This window comes from Ctenopharyngodon idella, chromosome 5 (genome assembly GCF_019924925.1).
Source record: "Ctenopharyngodon idella isolate HZGC_01 chromosome 5, HZGC01, whole genome shotgun sequence".
Lineage (NCBI taxonomy): Eukaryota > Metazoa > Chordata > Actinopteri > Cypriniformes > Xenocyprididae > Ctenopharyngodon > Ctenopharyngodon idella.
The window spans coordinates 6,086,500-6,112,584 of NC_067224.1; the positions used below are offsets into that span (position 1 = coordinate 6,086,500).

The 26,085-nt window shown below is 37.0% G+C and overlaps 4 protein-coding genes across 7 annotated transcripts in view; all 4 read right to left on the bottom strand.

The window, feature by feature from the left end:
• bckdk (branched chain ketoacid dehydrogenase kinase) overlaps positions 1–2,326 on the bottom strand; it is a 32,659-nt gene extending 30,333 nt beyond the window's left edge. Inside the window, exon 1 of the mRNA XM_051893105.1 lies at positions 1,915–2,326. Coding sequence (XP_051749065.1) covers positions 1,915–2,169 — 255 coding nt within the window. The 5' untranslated portion in view covers positions 2,170–2,326. The remainder of the gene's footprint in view (positions 1–1,914) is intronic.
• Positions 2,327–4,401: 2,075 nt separating this feature from the next.
• lrwd1 (leucine-rich repeats and WD repeat domain containing 1) lies at positions 4,402–17,927 on the bottom strand. Of its 4 annotated transcripts, none has more exons than XM_051895405.1 (16): positions 17,794–17,927; positions 17,131–17,212; positions 15,901–16,135; positions 15,663–15,782; positions 15,367–15,513; positions 15,150–15,236; positions 13,812–14,294; positions 12,288–12,411; positions 12,086–12,192; positions 10,176–10,383; positions 8,720–8,792; positions 8,441–8,581; positions 8,219–8,322; positions 6,631–6,789; positions 6,345–6,454; positions 4,402–5,438 (listed from the first exon to the last, which is right to left on the bottom strand). In XM_051895405.1, exons 1-16 carry the CDS (start codon positions 17,804–17,806, stop codon positions 5,289–5,291), a joined length of 2,343 nt encoding a protein of 780 aa, XP_051751365.1. In that variant the 5' UTR covers positions 17,807–17,927; the 3' UTR covers positions 4,402–5,288. The 4 variants fall into 4 exon arrangements, with proteins under 4 accessions (XP_051751365.1, XP_051751364.1, XP_051751367.1 ...); XM_051895404.1 differs by having other exon boundaries at positions 17,785–17,803; XM_051895407.1 differs by lacking the exon at positions 17,794–17,927 and adding an exon at positions 17,772–17,779.
• Positions 17,928–18,859: 932 nt separating this feature from the next.
• Positions 18,860–22,850, bottom strand: alkbh4 (alkB homolog 4, lysine demthylase). Its single transcript, XM_051895114.1, has 3 exons — positions 22,708–22,850; positions 21,825–22,019; positions 18,860–19,482 (listed from the first exon to the last, which is right to left on the bottom strand). The coding sequence occupies exons 1-3, from the start codon at positions 22,834–22,836 to the stop codon at positions 18,964–18,966; spliced, it is 843 nt and encodes a 280-aa protein (XP_051751074.1). The 5' UTR covers positions 22,837–22,850; the 3' UTR covers positions 18,860–18,963.
• A 111-nt stretch (positions 22,851–22,961) lies between these two features.
• On the bottom strand, positions 22,962–25,860 carry polr2j (RNA polymerase II subunit J). The gene is made up of 4 exons (XM_051895115.1): positions 25,693–25,860; positions 24,992–25,081; positions 24,726–24,900; positions 22,962–23,366 (listed from the first exon to the last, which is right to left on the bottom strand). Exons 1-4 carry the CDS (start codon positions 25,743–25,745, stop codon positions 23,331–23,333), a joined length of 354 nt encoding a protein of 117 aa, XP_051751075.1. The 5' UTR covers positions 25,746–25,860; the 3' UTR covers positions 22,962–23,330.
• Positions 25,861–26,085: the final 225 nt, after the last annotated feature.

The window sequence follows — 26,085 nt, forward strand, 5'->3', positions numbered from 1 at the left end:
TGTAATATGATATGACTAAGGGGCCGTTTACACAACACTGTTTTCAACTAAAAACAGAAAACGTATGCATTTTGGCTGTTCATTTACACGACAATGGCGTTTTTAGGGGCCTGAAAATGCAAACTTTTGAAATCGGGTTACAAAGTGCAAGTTTTTGAAAACGATACCATTATAGTCTCTGTGTAAACTACAAAAACATGAATTTGTGAAAATTTGGTGGCGTCATGCGCATGTGTATGATGTGTTCAATCTATAATGTTTCTTTACAAAGTGACATCGCCAACTACTGGCCTGGCATGAATAATACAGTTTTTAATAGTTTTCGCGGATCCGTGTGAACAGGGATCATTTTGACAGCATTGACGTCTGTACGTGAAAAAAGAAAAATATATTTTTTTCCGTTTTTAGTATATCGTTGTCATATACCCTAAATTTATATTCTATGAATGTTATTATCCAAGAAGTGATTCATGGGTACAGTTACGTCTTATTTATAGGCATATTTGTAATGAATGGAGTACATGACAGTTCATATTTAATATTTTCACTTCACAATGTTAATGTTAAATGCTATTAGTTCTTGTGTCATGTCTAACCACATGGAAGAACGAATGAGACTTGAGTAAATTACTGCTTTAATTTTTATGACGCTTCTCGCATAAAGCTATATGTCTTCAGAAGGCTTGGAATACAGTCCATGAGTCTTAAGGACCTGTTGTACACAATCTGCCACATGCCTTCTGCCCTCTGATTGGCAGTTCATACACTTTTATCAAGTAAAACCCCTTTTATGATAATTCTAAACATATTTACAATTAAAACTACAGAGATTTGATCATAAAAAAAGCATTTACATATCATCTTACTAGGACATATCGTTAGGTGGTGTCATGAGGGTGAGTAAATGATGACAAAATGGCTTTAAATTGATTACATTATGAAAATGTGCATAATGAACCTATTAGTATAAAAAGAGCAGAGGCAGAGCAGTAATCACATTGGGCTTTGTTGAGTCACCAATGCAGTCCCAGTGAGATGCTCAAAGTAGGACAGGTTACATAAGGATACCATGCAGACCAGCATGACTTAGACCATGATGGATATTCAGACGCATGTTTTAACAAGCGTACAAACAAATAAAATACATGTGTCTAACGGTAGAGGATTTTTTTAAGCCTGCTGCCCTTGATGTGACCTGTAAGTGAATGTAGACCTCATGGCTGTTTGACTGCTGACACCTAATACTAGATGTTTGCCTGCCTTTATGTAAGAAACACAAATCAAGACACAGTTTAAGTTTGCATATTATTGGACACTGGGGGGTAAAGTACAACTTTTAAACGTTGCAGAACAAATAGTACTATTATTAATCACCATTTTGCCCAAAAGACCAAATGTGTGTGAACTTTCTGGTTAGTGGTTTGTGTGAACTGACATCACACATCCACTAAAATCACCTCGTCGATAAAAATGTATTGTAAAATTGTCTTAGAAAGTTAAGTTTGAGGCTTTATTATTAATTGCAATTATATTTGTTTTAAAGAGTTCAATTATTTGGGGTCCACTGTATTCATTTTTTATGGTTACTGAAATCAGTTCATGTGATAGAGATTATTAGCAGCTAAATAGCTAAGTGGCATTTCACCGGATGACTACAGCAATCTTATATGTGGCAGAAAATATGAACTTACCCATTGGACCATTGAAATGAAACATTTTAGACTATTTAATGAAAAATAAACTAGAAGCAATGTAGTTGAGGCTCTCGCTTAGTGTGGTGACAACACGAGTAACCGTCAAAAGTGGGTTCAATAGGCCATCCTAATCTTGGATGGAGACCACAGTGTATCGACCTCCATCGCGGGGGTAAAGAGACAACAGTTGATGGAAAATGATCGGGAAATGGTGACTGACCTTCTCGGCAGATGCGTCGATGGCAGACTGATTGTAAAAAGACGTAACGGTTTTGGACCGCTCCCGAGCCAGCTCAGAGTAACTGGACATGGACGATGTGGATCTAAATCTTTTGTCGATGCCATGTAACGTTACTCCGGTCGACTGCGGAGCGGCTGCTTTGGCTGATGCGTATAAAAAGAGCCTGGTTACGCTCATTCTGGAGCCGCCGCTGCCCAACAGCTCCATGGCCTGGCCCGTCACGCGTCCCCGCATTTTACGCTGCTAACGCAAATAACAAAAAAAAATCAATTCCTTGTCTGTAACGTTAGTTTAAAACCTGTTAGTTTATACGTGCGCAAAGGCATGTCTCTAGCACCATCACATCGCCACTAGATGTGAAAATACCGTCTCTTGTGGTGTTTATCCGAAGACACTTGTGATCAGCCAATCAGCGATCAGAGGAGGCGGGGCTTTTGGGTCATCACGACCTCAGCAGCAACGGAAAGCCAATGAGTCACTGCGCAGCAAGGACAATGAGACAGAGCCAGTGCAACCGCGGCTGGGAACAGCGCGTACTTCCTTTGACTACACCACATATATTCGCAGATTATATCATATTTTTTATTGTGTAATCCGCTTTAAAGAGAAAACAACATTAAAAAAAATCAACTATATTTTATATATTATGATAGAAATTGATGTATTAATACATTCAAGTTTCTGTTTAAATGACCAACACCCATTTACAGACTTGGCTTTGTTAGCAAGAAGCAGATAGTGGGGTAAATTGTGTCACGTTTTCCTTAAAGGGATAGTTCACCCCCAAATAAAAGCAATTTTTTTCATTTAATTACCACTCGGTTTTAAAAACTGTGCTTGTTTATTTCTTCTGTGAACACTTATCTCAATCAACATTTATTTTCATTGTATGGAAAAAAAGATGCAAAGTGAATGGTGACAGGCTGTCAGTCACTGTCATTGTGTTCAACATCTTTTTGTGTTACACTAAAGCAAATAAATCCTACAACATGAGCAACATTATGGTGAGTAATTTGTGAGGGAGAATCATTCCCTTTTAGTTGTCAGCAAGCAGAAATGAGAAAGAAATATAAGTACAATCAATATTCCAAACTGAACTTAAAAAGATAGTTCACCCAAAAATGAAAATTCTGCCATTAATTAAAATTTTATGTCGTTCCAGACCCGTAACACTTTTGTTAATCTTCAGAACACAAATTAAGATCTTTTTCATGATCTGAGAGATTTCTGTCCCTCCATAGACAGTTTATGCAACTGAAACTTCAAAAAGTTTGTAAAGAGATCGTAAAACTAATCCATATGGATTGAGAGGTTTAGTCAAAATTTCGTGAAGAGACTTTATATGATGAACAGATTTAATTTAGGCTTTTATTCACATATAAAAATTGATCAGCGAGCATATCGAAAAAATCTTTATTTGTGTTCCGAATATGAATGACAGTCATATGGGTTTGGAACGACATGAGGGTTAGTAATTAATGACAGTATTTTCATTTTTGGGTGAACTAACCCTTTAAAACAAGACATCTATATCAAAAGACCATAGAAATAGCACTTCTAAAAAATAGTCCAGTAACACAAGTTCCCTCTTATAATGTTGCTACATAATGTAAAAGGCTAAGTTGAATCTCTAGGGAATAAATGAAGTAAAGAAATAAATACAATCCCATTCCAAAGTCTAATTTTGCTGCACATTGTTTACATTTCCATAAACCAGGTAAAGGGATACTCCACCCAAAAAAGGGATGGTGAGCTCTAGCATTAGTTGTGAGGAAAGTCAAAAAGTGTAAGTAAGTAAATGATGAGAGAGTTTTATTTTTGGGGTTGAGTATCCCTTTAAGAAATATTTGCGTTAGTATATTTGTAAAATCTCAATCACAGGAAGCACTATATAATGAGATTTTTCTAAATATATGGTCACATGACCAAAATTATGCAAAAAAAAAAAAAAGCATAATTAACTCAAATCTGATATGAATGCCTTTTATAAATATAAATCTGGAACTACAGAGAAACCTCTGCCCCACCAAAATATTGATCCACTTGAAAAGATACACCTCTATATAAACTTAATCATCCTGCAACAAATATTTTTCAGAGCATCTAGAATATTTTAAGTTGTAAAGTAAATTAGAAATAAAACATTTAGCGTATGGCTTGAGCAGGCAGGTAGGCTGCAGTATGTAATGATTGTACTAAGAGGGCAGAGTCTCCCTCCCAAACTCAACAGCACCCTACATTTTTATAATGTACAACTATGGTGAAATAATGAAATGCAGCACACTTGACTGAGAGCTATAGAAGCAGAAATCAGACTGCCCCACTCATTTTTGTTACACATAGTTCCAGACCAATCAGTCTGCTTCAGCAATGTTTGTATATGTGCATCAATTCAGCAACTAATCAGATTGTGAACATGTCCTACAACTAAGTGTGAAGCATGAATGAGTCATGTGAATACGATAATGGTGTATGACACCAGTTTATTCGTTAAAACAAAAATATAACAAGTCCTGTTTTGAACAATGTCATTCTTTTCAGACAATCTTTTCTCTGAAATTAAAGGGACAAAGAACCAAGTCCACTCCAAAGGGAGTTATTCTCTATATCTGTTTCTGAACCTTCTGAGTTTTTTTCTGGGAATGTCAACATCACAATATTCCTCTTAAATAATTCCCGCCCAAGGCAAACGAAAAAAAGTTGTGTTAGTAATGTGCCAAAACTCGTGGTTATGGTAAGGGGCGTGACATTTCCGAAACACACTCAAAGCGGTTGACCAATCTCAACACACTGGTCCAGTCGACCAATCAGAGCACACTGTGCTTTTCAGAAGGAGGGGCTTCATAGAGACAGGAACTAAACAGGGCTGTGCTTCTCAAAAGCATCAGCAGCTAAGCTGATCGTAGAGCCCATTGGTGCCAAAAAATTAAAAAAAAAAAAAAAAAAAGTTTTTCTTTGAACATTCAATCAAGAAAACCAATTCTAGTAGACCCCAAAAACACAATCAAAAAAAGGGGCATAATAGGTCCCTTTTAATATATAGATAATTTTTAAACAACATATAAAAAGGAAAAGAAAAAATACACTAACATTTTTTGAAATCGTGAAGTATGTAATAACAATTGCCTTTCACCTACTAAAACTCTTAAAAGTGGAACAGGGACAAATTTACATGATGGCTAAATTAGTATTTCTCTGTCTCTTTGAGACAATAAGTCTTAAAAACAGGTGAAGTCTTCATTTTCTTTTTAACTCCGGCTTTCCTCACACAATCATGATCTCAATTCAAGTCCAGTTCAGAAATGCAATGCAATAAGGAGAAATACTGCCAGCAGCTGAACATCTCTGTGTGCTCAGTGATTCTCTCTCTTCCATACCACGGCCATGTTCTTGTCAGTAAGAGCAACCAAGTACTGTAGATCAGGATCCATGGCAATGCTGTTAATAGAAGGCCCCTCTAATGCACCCTTTCCAGCTCTAACCGGTGCCGGCCACTCCAGCACCTGAAATAACACGAGCAAGAGAGGAAAATGAGATCCAGGAGCTCTCTATGCAAACATGAACAACAATCACTCCTCTAGAGTTAACATGTTGACACTTTCTTAAAGGATTTAGTGTGTGTCTATACTGTAGCTAACAGGATTATTTTAGTGAGAGATAATGCCGGATTATTTGGAGTGGATTACCATCTTTTCTGCATGACAGAAAATGGCTAAATAAATAAATAAAACAAAACTGGACTGAAACAAAATACTGTAAAAAGTGTTAACCTGCAATTGATACCCTAGAGAGCTATTGTTTACGTGACTGACCAATAAAAATGAACCCCTTAACTATCACCCCCCTTTTTGAGCATAGACTTGAAAATGCACTATCCAAACTTAAATCATTGTAATTTAAGAATACTTTGGGAATATAGACCTAAGTTTGTTCTTGTTTTAAAGACAAACATGAAAGTATGAAAAAGTTATAGAAGAATTTACTGTAAATCAAATGTACTGTACTAAAAAGTTTTTATTTTATATAAAATATATATTTTTCAAAATATTTTTTACTCTAAAATTGATATAAAATCCAAGCCATATCTCTAACCAGGATGAATGCTGAGTTTTTAAGATTTCGAACGATACCTAATTTATTATGATTACTGAAATATGTGATGTGAAAAAAGGCAATAAATAAAACAGTGCCAAGCGTCCCACTAGCAGGAAGGTGACAGTTAAGGGGTTAATTTTGTTGGTATAAAATAATGCATTTAGGTTGATTCAGCACCATTATTATTTTTTAACTTGAATAAAACCAGTTCATTAGGACGTTATTATTTTTAGTTTGCCTTTTTTTCAGTGCATGCCCTAAAAGATTATCATTAAATCTGTACCGTATCGCTCACCCAGCAACGGTTAACTCACCTCAGTGGCTGAGATCGTTTTTCCACTCTTGAAGTTTTCCATCATGGTGTCTGTGATATGGTACATCCATAGTCTGCCTTGCTCATCCCCACACACCACATAACCATAACCTACAAGAAAAAACAATCACACATCAGTTTTGGCTTTAAATTTTCTAAATATCTGCATATATATGCATACAAACCTCACCAGGGATTGATACATTATTAATGAGCACAGCCCAGACAGATTTTTTTTTTGCCCCTATATTTGACCATATGACATTTTGTACACACAACATTGATACCTGGACAGGTGCCTAGAGACAGGTATGGGACATCAGTGCTGGACCACTGCAGCTCTGCCAGAACAACAGCTGCCACCTCTTTCTTTCTGCCATTCCAAGATGCCCGAGTAGCACTCCAGCTCCACAGGTAGATAGAGCCCTGCATGTGGCTCTTGGATGCTGGGAGGAAAAATGACAACCATCATTATCACCTTCAATATCAGACAGAACAAAGGCCACAAAACGTGGTAAAGGGATGGTTCACCCAAAAATGAAAATTCAAAATGTTCATAAAGAGATCGTAAAAAAAAAAAATAATAATAATCGAGTGCTTTAAAGGGTTAGTTCACCCAAAAATTAAAAAAAATTCTCATCAATTACTCACCCTCATGTTGTTCCAAACCTGTAAGATTTTCATTCATCTTTAAAACACAAACGAAGATCTTTTTAATGAAATCTGAGAGCTTTCGGTCCCTCTATTGATAGCCTACACTTTGTTGCTTCAAAATGTTCATAAAGAGGTTGTAAAATGAATCCATATGAATCATATAAAGTTCATCATATAAAGTGATCGTGTCTCTTCAGACCACTTGGATTAAACTGCTGTATTTGTTTTACAATCTCTTTATGAACGTTTTGAACCGTCAGAGTTTTGGGTGAATAGACTTTCAATAAGACAGAAATCTCTCAGATTTCATCAAAAATGTGTACCAAAGATGAATGAAAGTCTTATGGGGCGTTCACACCAGCGTAGTTGGACGCTTGAACATTTTGAGTTTACTTGCTTCATTCGCGTGTGAAATTGACTTCACAACAGATGCAAATTCGTGTCATGGAGGGGCTTCTGCCAGGCGGCTCCAGTCTCGTTGCAAAATGGCTGACATGGATTTTGTTGAGAGGGTAGCTGCGCTTTATGTGCTATGGAAGGCTTAAAAATGGCGTAGACTCGTTCGGCGCCGTATCTGGGTCCATCAATATGTATATATATATAGCTCAAATTGAGTAAAGAGAGTTTTTTACAACTTACCAGATTGTCCGACCTCCTCACTCACTTTATTTCAAGCAAGATCCTTTTTATTCCTGTTTCTATAAAAGTACAAAGATGTATCGTACAGCGATGATGATTTTGTCCTCCATTGTTGTTTCGGATTTCTGCCTCCGCTTGCTATATCGTAATCACGTCACTACTAGAGCAAGAATCGCGCCGCAGGATGTCTATCGCGTCTTTGCATTGACTTAACATGTAAATCACTCGCGCTTAACGCTTCATTCGCGTCTGGTGTGAACGCACCATTACAGGTTTGGAACGACATGAGGGTGAGTAAATGATGACAGAATTTTCATTTTCGGGTGAACTATCCCTTTAAGAGTCACTTTCAAAGTTAATAAGCCTAAATGGAAAATGTACAGGTCCGAAAAGAAGACCATGAAGAAATGATCAGTAGTTTTAACTTTATGTTTAAATATAATCTTTAAATATATATAATTATAAAATAAATAATAATAATAATTCATATATAATAATCCATCTTAAAATGTAAAATATACATTATATATTAAATATATAATTTGATCAACTAGTCTTATATTTTCCTTATTTTTTACTCACCCACTATATCATCTGAGAGGAAGCTCAGTCCGTCAATAGTCCGGTATGTGTTTTTCTTGTCTTTTTTCTTGTAAACTGGAAACACAATCTCCATCTCCTCATTTCTTGAAAAAAAACAAACAAAAAAACAAAAAGTAAATTTCAATAAAGATTTGTTTTTCTTTGCCACACAGATTAATCAGCAGAGGGATGATAATATTTGAACTGATGGAGAACTCAAACCTCTTCTGTGTGTTTTTACTGAGCTCAATGTCAAAGACACACAGCCCATCATCACAGGCCGAGAGGAGGTGCGTGTCTGGTGATGTGGGGAGCAGAGAGAGATGCAGAGGAGTGGAGCACGTCTCCAGGACTAGCAGCTTACTGTGGGTAATATAAGAAAAACAACAGTTATGCAAAAGTGTTTTAGAGTTTAAAAATGATTTTGAACATAAATGCAGCACATTTTAGCATTTCCAAATGCAGTATTACAAAATGACTGAACAATAAAATATAAATAACCTGATTTTAAAGTTGTAATCACGATCCAATCCACCAATGTCCCACAAAAAGATCTTATTTTCATACGTTCCAGCTGTAAATAGAAACAAAGTGATTTTTAGTTTTGTCTATATAGCTCAAATATGTTGTTATTAAGTCCATTTAATTAGTCTCATTAGGGGCTTTCGCACCAGGTAGTTCTAGGTAGGTAGTTATTATTATCTCAGTTATAGGAAATAGCCACCAGCGCAGTCCCCCGAGAACTAAATGTTCCTTTAGGGCAGGGACAGGCAACATCGGTCCTAGAGAGCCGCTGTCCTGCAGAGTTTAGCTCCAACCCTAATCAAACAAACATGAACAAGCTAATCAATGTCTTCAGGATTACCAAGGCTACAGGTTAAACTCTGCAGGACAGCAGCTCTCCAGGACCGACGTTGTCTACCCCTGCTCTAGGGCCATTTTCCTGGTTGCATTTGCACCAGCAGTAGGAACTCTGAAGTGATTTATGCTGGCCAACAGCAACGTCATTTAAGCGTGGCATTCAACAATGTCAACAACTCCATAGCGTAAAGGTTGTCAGCCCATCTATTGTTGTTTTCCATGTTCGTGGAGTTAGTTTGTGGAGTAAGTATTGTGACAGAACGACTGTCCCATAAATCGCCACCCTTTGCCAGGTTCTAATCTGGAGTAGGTGTGAGAGAGAGGAGTGGCACCATAACAACCAGTATTGGTGGCGCGTGATGAGGCACACCTGAAGTAAATGAAGCCTCGTCACCGCCGCTGTTAAATACTGAGCGCACCTCTCCTTGAGAGACTGGCCTTTTTTTCCCCTGTGCATAAACGCTGGTGTCCTCGTAAGCTTAGGAGCCCCGAGCAGGAAGTGGGCTGCCCTGCCCCTCAAACGTTGCGGGGAAGCCGAGCCGCTACAGAAGCTGCCGCTGCTCATGCCCTGGTGTGGCCGTTGGGACCCCGTCTCCTCTTACCTGGGCCGAATCCTCTCGACACTCCCTGCCTTCACATCTCCCAGTCACGGCGATGACACCAGATACCCTGTTTATTTGGGCACTTTATTCCCCTTTTGGACATTTTTATGTTTTATTTACGTTAATAAATGCCTCTCTGAGGCCTGACGCCACACCCACTGTGTCTGTCATTTGCTCTTCCCGCCACAGTATATGTAAACTCTGTGCTTACATGGCTTTTAAAAAATGGTGGGTGCCAGTGTTTCATATGGCATGCGTTCTGGCAATCAAAGTACACTTACATCACTAGTAGTTCCTATTCTTCTGGATTAGACCCTACCCTAAAGTAGGAGCCTATTTATTCCCCTAAAAGGCATTCCTATAACTCAAATGGTTCCCGGTTCCTGCAGTGCGAATACACCAAAAGTGTGTACTTTCACCAATAGTTATAGGAACTATGAAAAAGTTCCTATGGTGTGACAGCCCCTATTGTATTAACTGCTAGTTTTACTCACTGAAGAGAAAGCTAACGTTGCGTGGACTGAAGCGCATAATGGAAATGGCACGTCGACTGACGCGAAACTCTCCGAATGCCAGGTTGACTCGGGGATGGATGAGCTTTACAAGACCCCTCTTTCCCCCAGCAGCCAGGATATTGCAGGGTCGGGTAGAGCCACCTGTCCTGGACATCAGCACCGTGGACCATGCTAGTGAGAAGAACTCCTACAAGACAACAGGGAATGCAAAAGTGAATTTACAGGCATTGGACGCAAATGTAGACTATTGCTTTTAAAGGGTTAGTTCACCCAAAAATGAATTTCTGTTATTAATTACTCACCCTCGTGTCGTTCCAAACCTGTAAGACCTTCGTTCATCTTCGGAACACAAATTAAGATATTTGATATATAATAATGACTTTATTTAACAATTTGAACTGTTGTCATACGCTGTTGACATAGTAAACACAGTGCAGCGCTTCCGTGTTCTACGTCAGAACGGCGGCTCATTATTGGCCAGCTCTTGCGTCAACATCACACGCATGCGTCGTGCTACAACCAATACTGAGCCAGCGTTCGGAAGTAAACACAGAAACCTGCACTGCGTTCACTATGTCAACTGCATATGACAACAGTTCAAATTGTTAAATAAAGTTATTTTTGTTTTGTTTTTGCGCACAAAAAGTATTCTCGTCGCTTCATGGCATTAAGGTTGAACCTCATTTACATAGTCACATTGACTATTTTACTATTGTCTCTACTATCTTTCTGGACCATGAATGTTTTAATTACGTTGCTTTCTATGGGGGACAAAAAAAAAACTGATTTCATCAAAAAAAATGTGTGTTCTAAAGATGAACAAAGGTCTTACGTGTTTGGAATGACATGAGGGTGAGTACGTAATGACAGAAATTTCATTTTGGAGTGAACTAACCTTTGACTCTTGAGGATCAGGCTAGGTTGGATTCTGTGACATGAAACCAAAGAAAATGTAAATAGATTTGTCAGTGGCTAATATGTTCAGAATGGAATACAGTACTGTATACACTGTGTATTATTAAAAAAAAAGTATATGGAACAGTAGGCATTATGCAAACATTTAGTAGTACTGTAGTACTGTAGTAGTATTGTCCAGTTCATCTTGCTAACAATGAGTCACTAAATCTTAAAATCATGCTTTAAAAAATTGACGGTCCCACTTGAACTACTATATACTATATATACACTATATAGTAGTTAAAGTGGCTTAAATTAAGCATTTGATACAATGCATTTAGTGTCTATATACATGTTTCTACTTTGTACTTATATTTAAAAATACGTGCATGTAATTACAGCTGTAATTCATTTCTGTAATTACACTGTTGACCCTTCCCTTACACCTTAACCCACCCTTAAACCTATTCATACCACCAAACCTGTCCCTAACCTTACCTGTATCCCACCTCAATAGTAGCAAAAGTGTTTTGCAATACAACATGAACACAATAAGTACATTGTACTACCTTAACTACCTTTAATGCAAGTACATAGTAGTTAAGGAGACCTACTTATAAAGTATATAACAAAATATATAAAGTACATATACAAATAATCAGTATTGGTTATAAAAAAATCTCTCTATATATTCATTACAAATGGATATAGTTGAATGCATTGCATTGTGGGAAAAATATTTCTCATAGTCTGCTCTGTTGAATACTGAACTATTTGGCAGATTCTGCAGGTCTCTCAGGTATTCAATGCATATGGAACATTTGCATACTGTGCACATGTACATACTGTATAATGCAGATATAACAGAACTGAGGTACGAATAGCCAGTGTCTCGCATGTCTCATTTATGCGATACAGAAAACTAATTGTCCTATACACCGAAGCCACCTGGTGGTAAGAGACGGTACTGTACAGAACTTCTTCACACTCACCTCACCAGGAACCTTGTATTTCTTCAGCACATGTCCTGACTCACAGTCAATCACACACAAAGTTTCCCCTCCACATGTGGCAACTGTCCGAGAGCCATCTCTGACATCTAACAGATTAAAAGCAATGCCAGACGTATAAGATCAAAAATACATTCAAGCATACAGCTGATTTCATTTAATTGGATCACTTAAAAGTGCTCACCACCACCACTGCATTCCTGCGGGGGCTCAAAGGCACAGGCCCAAAGCTGAGTGCTGAAGTCGTCAGGACTGTCCTGTCGACTGTGACACTGCAGGACATGGAACGGCTGCAGACTCACCGGCTCCTGTAGCGGCAGGGGAGAGAGACGCACATTAACGATGAACTAATGACTGTGTGATGAGCAATCAACAGTAAACAGAAGCAACAATAGGAATCCACAATTTAAGAGTGATTCAGTGACAATAGACATGCAAATACAATAATCTGGTGCAATAAGGAAACTGTTTAGACCAAAACCATTGTCAGAAATGGTTGATAGAAAGTTCAAAACAACAAATAGGAGCATCTGAGTCTGAGATAAAAGAAAGGATTTCTTTTTAATGTAGTTTACAATACATGTTTTGTATTTATGTTTAAAAAACATTTATATCACTTTCAAGAAAATTTTATTTAATTTAATGAAAATGTCATGCGGTTTAAGTAAAAAGTAACTGTAATACCATATTTTCATTACACCTTGAAAATGTCTAAATATTTTCAAAAACTATTTTACAAATATCTTATATTATTTATGTATAAATAAATATCAGTAAATGGGGGGCTTTGCACATGATATTTTACAACTGAATCCAACCTTACCTTGTCATAAAAGTTCAAATTGTCTGATATTTTAAAAGACTTAGCATAGCAAGAGGGTCAGCAGGGATCCTCTCTATGATACAATTTCTAGTTTTATGTTGTTGTTTTTTCCTGCATGTTGGTCACACCACATGACTTTAATTTGGCATAGAAAAGTTCTGAAGACTTTTTAATTTATGCCCCGAAAAACATAAAAATGAGTTAGAATTCAGCATGTTTTTAATTTCTCATCATAGAAGATGTATATTCAAATCATTGGATGCACTGTTAATGTCTCCTTTAAAGGAGTCCTATTATGCTTTTTTACATTTTCAACTTTAGTGTGTAATGTTGCTGTTTGAGCATGAAAACTGTCTGCAGTGTTACAAAGAACAAAGTCACTCCAAACGGAGTTATTCTCTATATCAGTGCGCACTGTTTCTGAACTCCCTGAAACGATTGTTGTCCTGAGTTTTCTTCCGTGAATGAACACGTTACAATATTCCCCGTTTAAACAATTCCCGCCCAAGGCACACGTAAAAAAGGAGTCGAGGCCTGGTTGAGTTGGATTAATAGTGTGTTGAAACTCTCAGTTACAGTAAGGGGTGTGACATTTCCCAAACACGCTCGAAGTGGCTGACCAATCACAACACACTGGCCAAGCCGACCAATCAGAGCACACTGTGCATTTTGGAAGGAGGGGGTTCATAGAGACTAAACAGAGCGTTACTGACAGACAGAGAAGAGAGGTGCTGCAACAATGTAAAATATGTGAAAAATAAGATGTTTTATTATGTATTCAAGCATGAAAACCTATTCTAGTAGACCCCAAAACAATTAATAGGCATATTAGGTTCCCTTTAATAAATTAACAGATACAAAAAAAGTGTCATGTCTTTGACCCACCTGAGGAACTTGGAGTTTGATTCTGGTAGTTTTCCGAGGTGTGTCAGCAGTGGTCTGTTTGCTTTGTTGAGCTGTAGTCTGATCTTTAGCCGTTTTCCTCGGGCTCTCACATTTCGCCGGCCTTGATGTGGGCGTAGAGATGCCTGAGCTCTTAGATGCTTTTCTGGGGCTTTCAGTTTTGGTAACAACTTTCTGAGAAATATTTTCCAGGCGGCTTGATTTCCTTGGACTTCCCTCTGGAGTGTCCACATTGGTCATTCTGGCATTCTTTCTGGGGCTGGACAATATAGGGTCAGTTTTCTGTGGAGTGCTCGGTACTCGAGTGGATTTTCGTGGACTAGCCTCAGCCGGAGCTGTACTCGCCAAGCGACTTGACTTTCGTGGACTGGCCTCTGCAGACACTTCAGTGCTGTTTCGGGTTCTTTTCTGAGGACTTGCGATACTGTTACCTCCAAGATCACGAGCCTTTCTCTCTGCAGGAGACTGTATAGTGTAAAAAATAAATAAATAAATGTGTTCTTTAATTTCTATGCAATTATAGTCACAAATGTTTTCAAACAGGTTCCCTAAACATGACATTAACCTTTGGATGGGAAAATCAATAAAAAGCCTACAGTATTTTATTTGATTCGCAAAGTTTTAAGGCCTCTAAATGATCAACATGAAGAAAACTTTGCAAAAAAACCTGCTTTACACAATCTACAACATGCCTTCTGTCGTCTGATATATATTTTAAACTTTATTAGCAAGTAAAAGGCCTTTTAGTTTAATTAATAAAACATCCACCTTCATGTCATGGCACATATCTTTTTGCTGTGAAATCTTTACTATTTTTTATAAAGTAAACGTAAGAAAAAATTTATATTGCTAGAAATATTTAAGATTTAACACTTACTGGACTGAAGCAACTTAGTTTTGCTTGATTATCCATACATAATTTTATACAAAAATCATTTTAAAATGTAAGTATCAAATACGATCCTTTAGACTTTTGAGGAACATTTTGTATGTTACATATGTTTTGCCCCCACAATAAAAACTACAGAACTTTGACCATACAGAGAGATACAGAGTGTCAACTGATATTTATATGCATTTTATGTAAGTAGTCTGCTATACTGTTATAAAGATCTCACTGATTTACACTACACGCTATCAGAATTACATCTTATTTTTTGGCCATATAAATATCAGCAACTGCACCAAACTGCATACTTTGAATACATATGTGTGTGAGAGAGATTTTTTATTTAATATTTTGTCAAAGGGTTCAATAAACTGTACCATTTAAAAAAATTTGATTGGTTTTACATCGAAGAACTACGCCAATGGCTTTACCTCATTCTCCTTTGTTGGAGTTATGTCTGTGCTTTCTTCTTCACTGCACGTCAGTGACTTCAAATATTCCTTTGCAATCATTTCAACCTAAAAATAAAGCAGAAGTAAAATGAGTTAAAATGCAACCATAGTAAAGACACAACAATATAAATGCTATATTAATGTAATAATCTGCATCAGGACCAAGTGAACGCAATGAACACGCTAGAGTACCGACCCTCCACTTTGTGTAATCACTCAAGGAACTGGGGCCGTATTTGATTTGGCTGAGCGCAGCATTAACAAAACTCTTCTCCACAGCAGCCAGACTTTGTGTCGTGATGGGATCAGGGAGACTGAAGCTTCGTTCCCACAAACCAATCACCTGAAGGCGGTCAAAAAACATTGAAGAAATAAGATTGCAATTTCATGAGATCCTTAAAAACATGCAAACTAAATTAACAATAACAAAAATCAGACACAAATATCACATGGATGAAAGTGATATGAATAAGCAGAAAAGTCAGTTCTCACTCTCTTCCTGAGGATCTCAGTGCTGCCATGGCGAATATGATGGGCCGTAGAGCTGATATCCTTCCCGTTGAACATCCTCAGTTTAGGCAATAGGAAGATCACTTTGTGTTCATCATTGACCTTAAAAACATTAAACAATTCATGAAGAGAGCAAGATTCATAGTGTCTACAAACGCCACTGATGATGCTCTGGATTTAAAATAAATATGAGGGTTGAATATCAAAGTGTGATTCTCACTGTGAGGTAGAGGTTGTCCTCTAGTCTAAGCTCTTCGATGTTTCTCAGGGCTTCCAGTGACGTCACATCCTCCATATCGTTGTTTGAGCAGTTCAGGATCTTCAGGCAGGGCAGACAGAGGCCTTTGGGAATCTCCTGCAACATGTTCCCAGACAAATCCAACTGCTCTAGACTACACAGTTTAGACAGCAGAGGCACAGGCAGATCCTCGCTCTTCAGACCCATACGTGACAGACTGAACAGAACAGAGAATACATGCATATATCAGATAATATATTTGAAACAATTCAGCTTTTAACCTAAGGGCATTCAAATAGTTTTATTTTTTTAATAAGCTGGCAGGTCAAATTAAGATTTTTTTTAATGTTTTTGATAGAAGTCTCTTATGCTCACCAAGGCTAAATTTATTTGATCAAAAATTCAGTAAAAACAGTAATATTATTACATTTTAAAATATCTATTTTCCATTTCAATATAATTTAACATGTAATTTATTCCTGTGATCAAAGCTGAATTTTCAGCATCATTACTCCAGTCTTCGGTGTCACATGATCCTTCAGAAATCATTGTAATATGCTGATTTAGGACACCTCAGTTATTAATAATGGTTCTTATTAATATCAATGTTGAAAACAGTTTTTGCTGTTTGATATTTTTGTGGAAACTGTGATACATTTTTTCAGGATTCTCTGATTTCAAAAGAACAGCATTTATTTGAAATAGAAATATTTTATAACATTATAAATGTCTTTACTGTCACTTGAATCAATTTAGCAGACACTTGCTGAATAAAAGTATTAATTTCTATTTTTATATATATATTTCTATTATATATATATATATATATCTTATTTACCCCAAACTTTTAAATGGTAGTGTATTATGGTTTCCACAAAAATGGTTTTCAATGTTGATAATAAGAAATGTTTCTTGGTAACCAAATCCGCATATTAGAATGATTTCTGAAGGATCATGTGACACTGAAGACTGGAGTAATGATGCTGAAAATTCAGTCTTCTCACCACATGAATGACTTACATTTAAAAATACATTTAAATTGTAATAATATTTCACAATATTACTATTTTTACTGTATTTTTGGTCAAATAAATGCAGCCTTGGTGAGCATAAGAGACTTTCAAAAACATCGTTATTATAAAAATAAAAAAAAACTTTTGACCGACAGACACATAATAGTGTGCCTTGAAATCACAAAAATAACTTTCTTACTTGAGGGTCTTGATCTGGTCCAGTTTGTTTGTCTTTGGAGAGCTTTTCTCCAGCAGTATCTTCTCTGTTATCTTCGCCATGGCTACACACAGTGAAAGAGTATTGTGTTTAATCAGACCTTATAAAGGTGGGCTGTAATGATTGCAGGTTTCAGAGACTTTGTAAATCTCTTGCTATTGGGTATTTAGGTGTCAGAAACTTGTATTGTTATGTAATGTTACAGGACAAGTGGTCTATTCACACCCTATGGGGGCTCTGAACACAGGAGATTGCCGTGAAACTTGTGTAAAGACTAGAGAGCGACATCATTTGCATTGCGCACATACTGGAAAATGTAAACAAAGAAAAATGTCATAATTCCCAAAGAAAAGTTAAAAATATACACTAATCAAAAGTTAAAAGGTTTAAACCCTGTGGTTTAAATTCACACATTACTCACAGAAAGCAATATTATTGGTAAAATCATGCTGAAGGCAAATTTTAAATCATAAAGATGAAGATGCTAACATATTGTGTATATTTCCGTAATAACGTATTTGTTAACTGATTAAGACAACCGACTGCTAAACTCCTCACTGCAAATGCTTGTTCATTGTGCGGTTGACTTTAGTTTAATCAAATAAAAGTTATGTTTTACATACGTTGGAGATTTACACAGCTTACCTCTAACGTACATGCGGGGTCAGAAATCTTTAAATATACAATACACGCGGTCATGTGGATTAGAACGTCAGATAGTTTTCCCGGGAAAATACAAATGAACTTTGACCAGCTTTTACGTAGAGGTTGGTTTTGGCGTCATCATTCCGCCATATTGAGTGTGGCATTGAAAATCTGAACGTGCAGTTATAGCTGGAAAAAAGTAGTATTTAAAGCACACTTATAACATAAATATAAACCAGTAAATCTCGACCAGTGGGCAAACTTCTAAGGGCCCCAGTAAGTTAGTATAATTTTAATTAAAACTGACATCATATTTTTGTTTATTATTAACAAATAAAAATATGATAGTTTATTTGTTTTTATTAGAAGTACCAGAGGTACATATCAGCTTAGGTTAAGAATGACTGATATAAATAACCAAATCAAAATTATTTCTAAAAAGTAATCAGTTTTTTTTTTTTTAACAGTGCAGCTTTGTTGAAGCATTTAAAGTCATCATGGAATCAAAAATGAGAATTTATATTTTTTTATGGAACAGTATTTATTATGATTTATCTGTGCACAATGCATATAATTATTTTTTTATTTATGTGCCCTTGTAATCTTTAATCAAAATAACTTCCCCTCCCTCTTTCAGCAATATCTCTTCTCTGATGATGTGTTTACTGGCGCGAGGGCGGGACAACCTGTCACTCACATGACATCACAGCAATAGCAAATCAGAACCATCCAATCAATTCCTGATGAACAAAATCAAATCCCGCCCCATTTTCTTCCATTTCAAGAAGCTGTTTCACTTGGATATTCATCACAATAGAGATTTAAAGACTATCACAACTACTGTTTCAAGCCAACTTTAAAAAACTTCTTGGATTACATTATGCATGTTTTCATAATCATGAGCTTGAACCATTCCCAAAAAATATATAAATATTACACAATTTTATTTTGCTCTAAATAGAAGGGATTCTTTAAATCATAATTTTTATTTTAAAGAAAAAAATGCTAGTTAGAAATTATTGCAGCTCATATCCATTATTAATTCACAAAATAACATAACACTGAGTAAAAAGAATATGCATTTATTTAAATTAATAATTAAAAATAATCACTTTACAGTTGTGTGTAAAGAAAACTGAACATACATTCACTTATCTAAGCAAAGGCAACTTACAGAGGCGCACCCTGGAAGCTCAGTGCTATATCTAACAACTCTGAGCCCAGTTTCTCCTGCTCTCCTCCATGCAGAAACTCAGCAGACAGTTCCCGGAAGGTACTGCACACTCTGCGCCCGTGAATGTCTTTTCTGTGGATGGCATGTTTCCACCGGTGACGTGCCTCTCCGTAGAGTACAACCAATGATCTGCATGGTAAATGCACAGCCACTCTCACCTCTCCGCGGTCCATGTCTCCCCAGCCTTGATCTAAACTCATGGTGAGGACAGTGTCCGAGAGCAGGTTAATGGTGACCAGATGCTCCCCCCACAGCCAACTGTCATCCAAGTGAGGGTCAATAGCAGATCCTCTGATGGCATCATAGTCTAGGTTGCACTGCTCTACTGGTTTGAAGGAGGCCAACTGAGGTACCTTTGACATCCTGTCCACCAGGTGGCGACTGATCGCAGGCAGGCCAGTGAAATCTCCCACGCGGACACGCCGTTTCTTGAAGTTCACCTTTGGCCCAAAGTCCTTTGGGTATATATATATATACTGTTATTACAATGGTACTGGTTTATATAACCTCACATTAATTAAGAAACTACATAGAATTTCTGAACGTTTAAGGAGGACCTATTATGTGTGTTTTTTTTTATCAAATTGAAATGTTGCTGTTTGAGCATGAAAAAGGTCTGCAAAGTTACAAAGCACAAAGTCACTCCAAAGGGAGTCATTCTCTAATATCAGTGTGCACTGTTTATGAACTCACAATAACACCTCGATTGTAGTCTTGAGTTTTCTACGGGGAACGAACATGCCACAATATTCCTCATTTAAATAATTCCCGCCCAAGGATATTGCAAAAGAAGGGGACGAGGCCTGGTTGAGTTGCGTTAGTAGTGTGTTGTCATAATGTCCAAGAGACGCTGTTTAATCTAACGCGGTTATGATAAGGGGTTTGGCATTTCCGAAACATGCTCTAAGCGATTGACCTATCACAACACACTGGTCCAGCCGACCAATCAGAGCACATCGCACTTATTGTAAGGAGGGGCTTCATAAGGGCTTTTCACACTGTGCTTAACCCCAGGTAATCGTCATTCTAAACATCGCTTTTAACCCCGGTTAAAGGAATGTTTCACATTTGTAATTTAGATGCAGGGTTAGCACCGCTTTTTACCCGGGGTTATGAAACCCTGCTCTGGAGCAGAGTTAGCACCACTTTTGCGGTGTTAACCCCGCACTGCAGTACCAACATTGTACAGTGTGAAATGGAGCGGCGTTAGAATGTTAAGACTAGATGCTCAGCAACTGACAACCAATCGAGTGCCTCCTATTAACATGCTTTGGACAGTGTGATGGAATTTTTAAACTAATTAATTATGAACTAACATTTCTTTTCTCCTACAAGCCTAACAAGCTAACTTTGAAATAGAGAAATAGTCACTAGGACTGTGTGTTGTAACAAGTGGAAAATTTTGCTGTGCTGGCTAGACCGCATCCCTCTAGATATAAAAAGTCTATAAAAATTTTTTGACCTATTGAGTAATCAGTGAACTATTAACCCGGTGATTTTTGATGATTCTGTGATTCAGTTGTTCTAATCTAAATTTACTCTGCCAGTAAAGCGTGGCAGAGGAACTATGTTGTTTTTCTCAAATCTGAACCAATCATATTAAGACTGATGTTTATGAGTAATAGATCATGTTATACTGACTGTGTAATGTACATGAAATCCTATGAAACCTGCTGTATTTTTTGACTGGAGAGATTCTCTGAGATTGATGAGAACTCTCCTGGCCGTGATTTGATTTGATAATTAAAGCATTCAAGGACAACAACTGAAGTCTCTGTTTTTGTGCAGCGCTGCAACTTAGACACTTGAAATCTACTTCCTAGGTTCAGTGTCAAAAGGGTCAAGCTGTTGACCGACTCAAGGCCAGTTGTCGACTTGTAGACGCAGAGCTAGAGTATAAATTGATTGAGTGTCGTCAATAGATGCTCGGGTGTCGATTAGGAGACGCCCCAGGTAAACTTAAGTGAGGTGCGTAGGGGAAAATCTACCACAACAGTCACGGAAACACAGCGTGTTGTATAAACAGTTTCAACGTTTGAGGGGGAAAATGTCAAACGGCGACAGAAAATCATTCTTACCTTTATAGTCTGAAAAGATTAAATTCATAGTGCAGTCAGTCAGCAAATTCTGCAATATAACACGAGGATGTGTAATGCTAAAGCCTGTATGTAAACATATCAAGTACCGCGTTCATCTAATCAGTGACACTGACACCGCAAATATGCAAATAAGGACGTCCACCGAGGGTTTAGGAATGTACAGTGTGAAACGTCAGTCTATAAATATCCAGGATTAATTGTTAACCTGGGTAAAGTATAAGCAGTGTGAAACGTGAAGCAAGAAAACCCAGGATTCCGTTTACCAGGGGTTTACAATGACCCAGGGTTAACTGTTTTAAGTGTGAAAAGCCCTATAGAGACAGGAACTAAACAGAGCGTTACTGACAGACTGGGAAGAGAGGTGCTGCAACAATGTAAAATATGTGAAAAATTATGTGTTTTTGAACAAAAACAAAAATCAATGCTTTGTAAAAGGGCATAATAGGTCCTATTTAAATTCATGTCACACACCAGCACTGTTGTTGTAGTAAACTGCACAAATCCTCAAAAGGTGATTTAGTCTAGTTATGACAATTAAATGATACAATTCTTCATTATAGATTTATGAATATTTTACCCTTAAATCATAAATGTTCTTATATACAATGTCTACCACCTACAGATTGTGTTTTTGATGAATAAAAAGTGAAAGGAATTTATTTCGTAGTACACCATCTCAGTTTTTTCCCCTTATTCACCTGTTTCCGTCGGCCTGACTGAGATACTCTCCAGACGTCTTGATCCATTCTGGCGATCAACTCTCTCTCTTCATCTTCTGACACAAAATTCTCCCACAAAAATATTCCAGGAAACACAAAAGACTGTCGAGCACCACTCTCATCCTCTCGGACCGCTGTCTTTGACACTGGATCATAGGTGAAATCATAATGTATCTGCAATAAAATATATATACTACAGTTCAAAATCATATGCTCAAAAGTTTGGGGGAAGTACAATTTATTTTTGAAAGGAATCAATACTTTTATTTAGCAAGGATGCATTAAGTTGTTCAAAAAGTGACAGCAAAGATGTTACAAAGGTTTCTATTCCAAATAAATGCTGTTCTTTTGGACTTTCTATTCAGTAAAGAATAGTGAAAAAAAAAAATAATTAAACAGGACAACGGTTTTCAACATAGATTGAAATGTTTCTTGAGAAGCAGATTAAATCATTTCTGAAGGATCATGTGCCACTGAAGACTGTAATGATGCTGAAAATTCAGCTTTGACTTTAAAAGAACAAAATTACATTTTAAAATATATTTAAATAGAAAACCATTTTTAAATGGTAATATTTCACAATATTACTGTATTTTTACAATAAATTCAGGCTTGGCGAGCATAAGAGACTTTTGTTAAAAATGATCACACACATAAAAAAAATCTTACCGAACCCAAACCTTTGATCGGTAGTTTGTAAAGCTAGTAGGGAAATTTTGAGAGTCAGGGCAGAAAAAAGGCTGTTTGAATTTTAATAAATGGAGGACCCTGTTCAACTCATTTGCTGATTGTGACTGAATGCAACTTCGGCTCATTTGTTCGCAAATAACAGGCGCTTTTGAAGGTAGTGTTGTTGACTCACCAGGTCATTCTTCTGCAGTAAATGTTGTTTAGTCTTCTGTGCCTCGCACCTCAGACATGTTCTTATTCCTTTACAACCACAATTAATACTCGGAATTTGTCCGGCAGCCATCGAGCCACATTTGTGCATCACTTTAATGTGTCCCCTTAAAAACAACTGAAGGCCTATCAGTTCCCACTTCGAAAAGCCACATGTATAACGAACCCATGAATCAATGCGACAATATTTAGACTCACATAAATCACATATCAATGTTTTTCATTAAAAAAAAAAGTCAATTTATTAATAACAAAAAATACAGTACATCCCAATTAAGTGGGATGCTAAAGAGGAAATTATTTTCTTGTACATAAACTTGATGTGCAATGAAATATTTTTCAAAGAATGTTCCAGATTTGATTCATTATACCAGCATGCTTTGTTAGAAGAACAATATTGGAAGAGGAGCTTCAAAGATCTTAACCTCAGTGTTGTTGGAGGCTGTTAAAGATCTCATATTATTTATTCTGAGAGCTTGTCAGCTGTCATATTCTAAGAAAATAAATAAATGGGACATTTTAGCCCATTACAGTCACAGTTTGTTGTGAATAAGTTGTCATCTTCCAATGGAGTGTGATGGTTCTTCATTCTATTCCCTCCTGCTTGTCTTTGATGGCAACCTAAAACAAAAAAAAGGTCACTTAGTAAACAAGACTGATATAAGCAGTACTGCAAAAATCAAATCACATCAGCCCTCACTGGCCAGGGGAGAAATGGACCCCCGACTGAGCCTGGTTTCTCCAAAGTTTTTTTTTTTCTCCATTTCAGTCACCCATACATGAGATTTCTTTACTTTAAGCTTCAAGCTAATGCATTAGCATAATGTTTAACATGGCTTGTCCTGTCAGGCGCTTTGACAGATGCGTGTGCCGTTTAATGTTTGATATTTTTCCTCAGCGCAAAACTTCCATTTCTGGTTATACCCGTATCTATAAGTGTTACAAATTCACACAAGTATTTCCATTTTGCATGAAGGCTCATCCTGAGAGTCTGCGTTAAACTTCAGACTTTACTGAATGAGCGCCTATATGCGCATGCGCGTCTAACAGCATTAGAGAGGGAAACTATTAAAATTCAGCAAAAAAAATATTCTGTTGTTGGCTGTTAAATTTAGGTTTAAATGTCAACATGTAATTCAAGTATTTTATGAGAGTGGTAACTGTAAAGGGATAACTGCGTGTAATTTAATATAAATGTAAGACGTTTCTTACGTTTACAAGATAAAGAAATGACAGTAACAGGTTATTGTGTTCAGATTGAATGTGTTGTTCTGCAGAACATTCCTCTCATCTGTTAAAGGCGTAATATCATTGCGCCTGCTGCAGCCATGGTACGACAGCAAAGTTCCTTGATTATTACGCTGGAATGAGAGTATAGTTCCTAGCCATATCGGCCTAGAAAATCGCAACTTTTCATTTTCCGTCGGTCTTAGTACACGATGTAACTACAGAAGAGTCAAGTTTTAAATAGGAAAAATATCGAAACTCTTTGGTCATTTTTGAGCGAGATGCTAACGGTCTAATCAGATTCAATGAACTATGCTAAGCTATGCTAAAAGTGGTACCGCCAGACCCGGAGATCGGCTGAATGGATTCGAAAACGGTAAAACTCAACTGTTTAACTCTAGGGGAGTTGGAAAATGAGCCTATTTTCAAAAAAAGTGGAGTGTTCCTTTAACACTAAGTTTTTGTTTTTCTTTTTCTTTATTATTATCTTCATTTTTAATGTAGGGATTTAAACCGTCCTTTTGCTTTATAGCTCTTTTGCATATAGCTTAGATATAATCACTATATATGTTTTCATATCATTCAGTTGGCATGTTTGTTTGAAGGACAGCATTGGGCAGGATGTGGAATAGTGTGTTTTGGCAATAAAATCCATTTTTATCCGATTAATCGAAAAAGTATCAAAATAATCATTAGTTGCAGCCCTACTTGACTCACTGAATTCAAACAGACTGCTATGAATACGGCACATACCCTGAATCGCTCCTCCAGCAGGGACAGCTCACTGATCAGATCAGTGATGGCATTAGTGAAGGCTTCCTGGGGACTGTAGTCTGGTGTCGTCTGAACGCGGATCACAATCTTGTGTTCTAGAGGATGAGGAACCTTATATCCAGCAAACAGCACCTGAGGGTCTTTCAGCAGTTGCCTTATGGAAACATGTCATAGGTTGGTTACACAAACCAGCAGTGTCACAGTAATCACAACAACTCAAAAATGTACGGCCATCGAAGACTTACGAGCGGATGATGTTCCCCAGCGTGTGATCCTCTTTATTCAGTGTGAACAGACATGCATTCGGCACCTTGGTGTCTTTAACTATTGTGATCCTGTAAAAGGAAGTTAAACAGGAATATTAGGCAATTACTTCCCTTTACAAACAGTACTGTGGCGGTACAATGATGGTAATAATTGTGATACTTTGATAAATACGATAGTACTGAGTAATTACCATACACATGTACCATGGTAATCTAATGAATGTCCAAAAACTTTCAGATATACGTGTACATACATATATTTACAGATGGACTTACTACCTGTCGTTCATTAATGGCTCTGAGGCAAATATTTACTGTTTATTTAATAGTAAATTAATTTAGTAATATTTAAATGTATTAAATTTGTTAATGTGGTAACACACTTTTTGAAAAATGTCACTATGTTTCACAAGGAATCTTATTCATGAGCAGCATTAGTTCGTTTATATTTTGTATAAATTTGTCCTGTATTGCACATTAAAAGTGGAACATGTCTACTTAAAAATCGCTATTTTCATTTTATTTAATTATTATCAGAGATGGACTTACTATCTGTCGTTAGCCAACAAGCTAAACACTTTTCATGCTACCTCTTGTATTCCAACTGACTGTTTGTTTAATTATAGGCAGCTATCAGTTAGTATCACTTAATAGTAAAGATTTAGTTGCACTGCACTTACTTCTTTTCTCCCTCAAACAGCAAAAATGACTCGAATGCTGGTGGCGCGTTCATCCTGTTTGAAAACCTGCAGCGATTCTGCTGCTAATGGATGCACGCTGTAGTACGCATGCGCATTACATGACGCTAAAACGCGAGTTCTTAAGCGCAGTGTTGGGTGAAGACCGAAGGAGGGCAGTGATAAGCCGTAGATCAATTACTGATGAAAAGGATACTTACGCTAAATAAAGTTTAACAGTAACAAAGATCTTACCAACCTTACTTTTATTATAAATTTCTTACTTATTTTTATTTTTTAAGATTCTTTCTTCATAAATTGAAATGGCTGGAAAATAAAACTAATTTTGACTTATTTCTCATCAAGTTACAATGTTTTTATAAAATGGTAGAACTA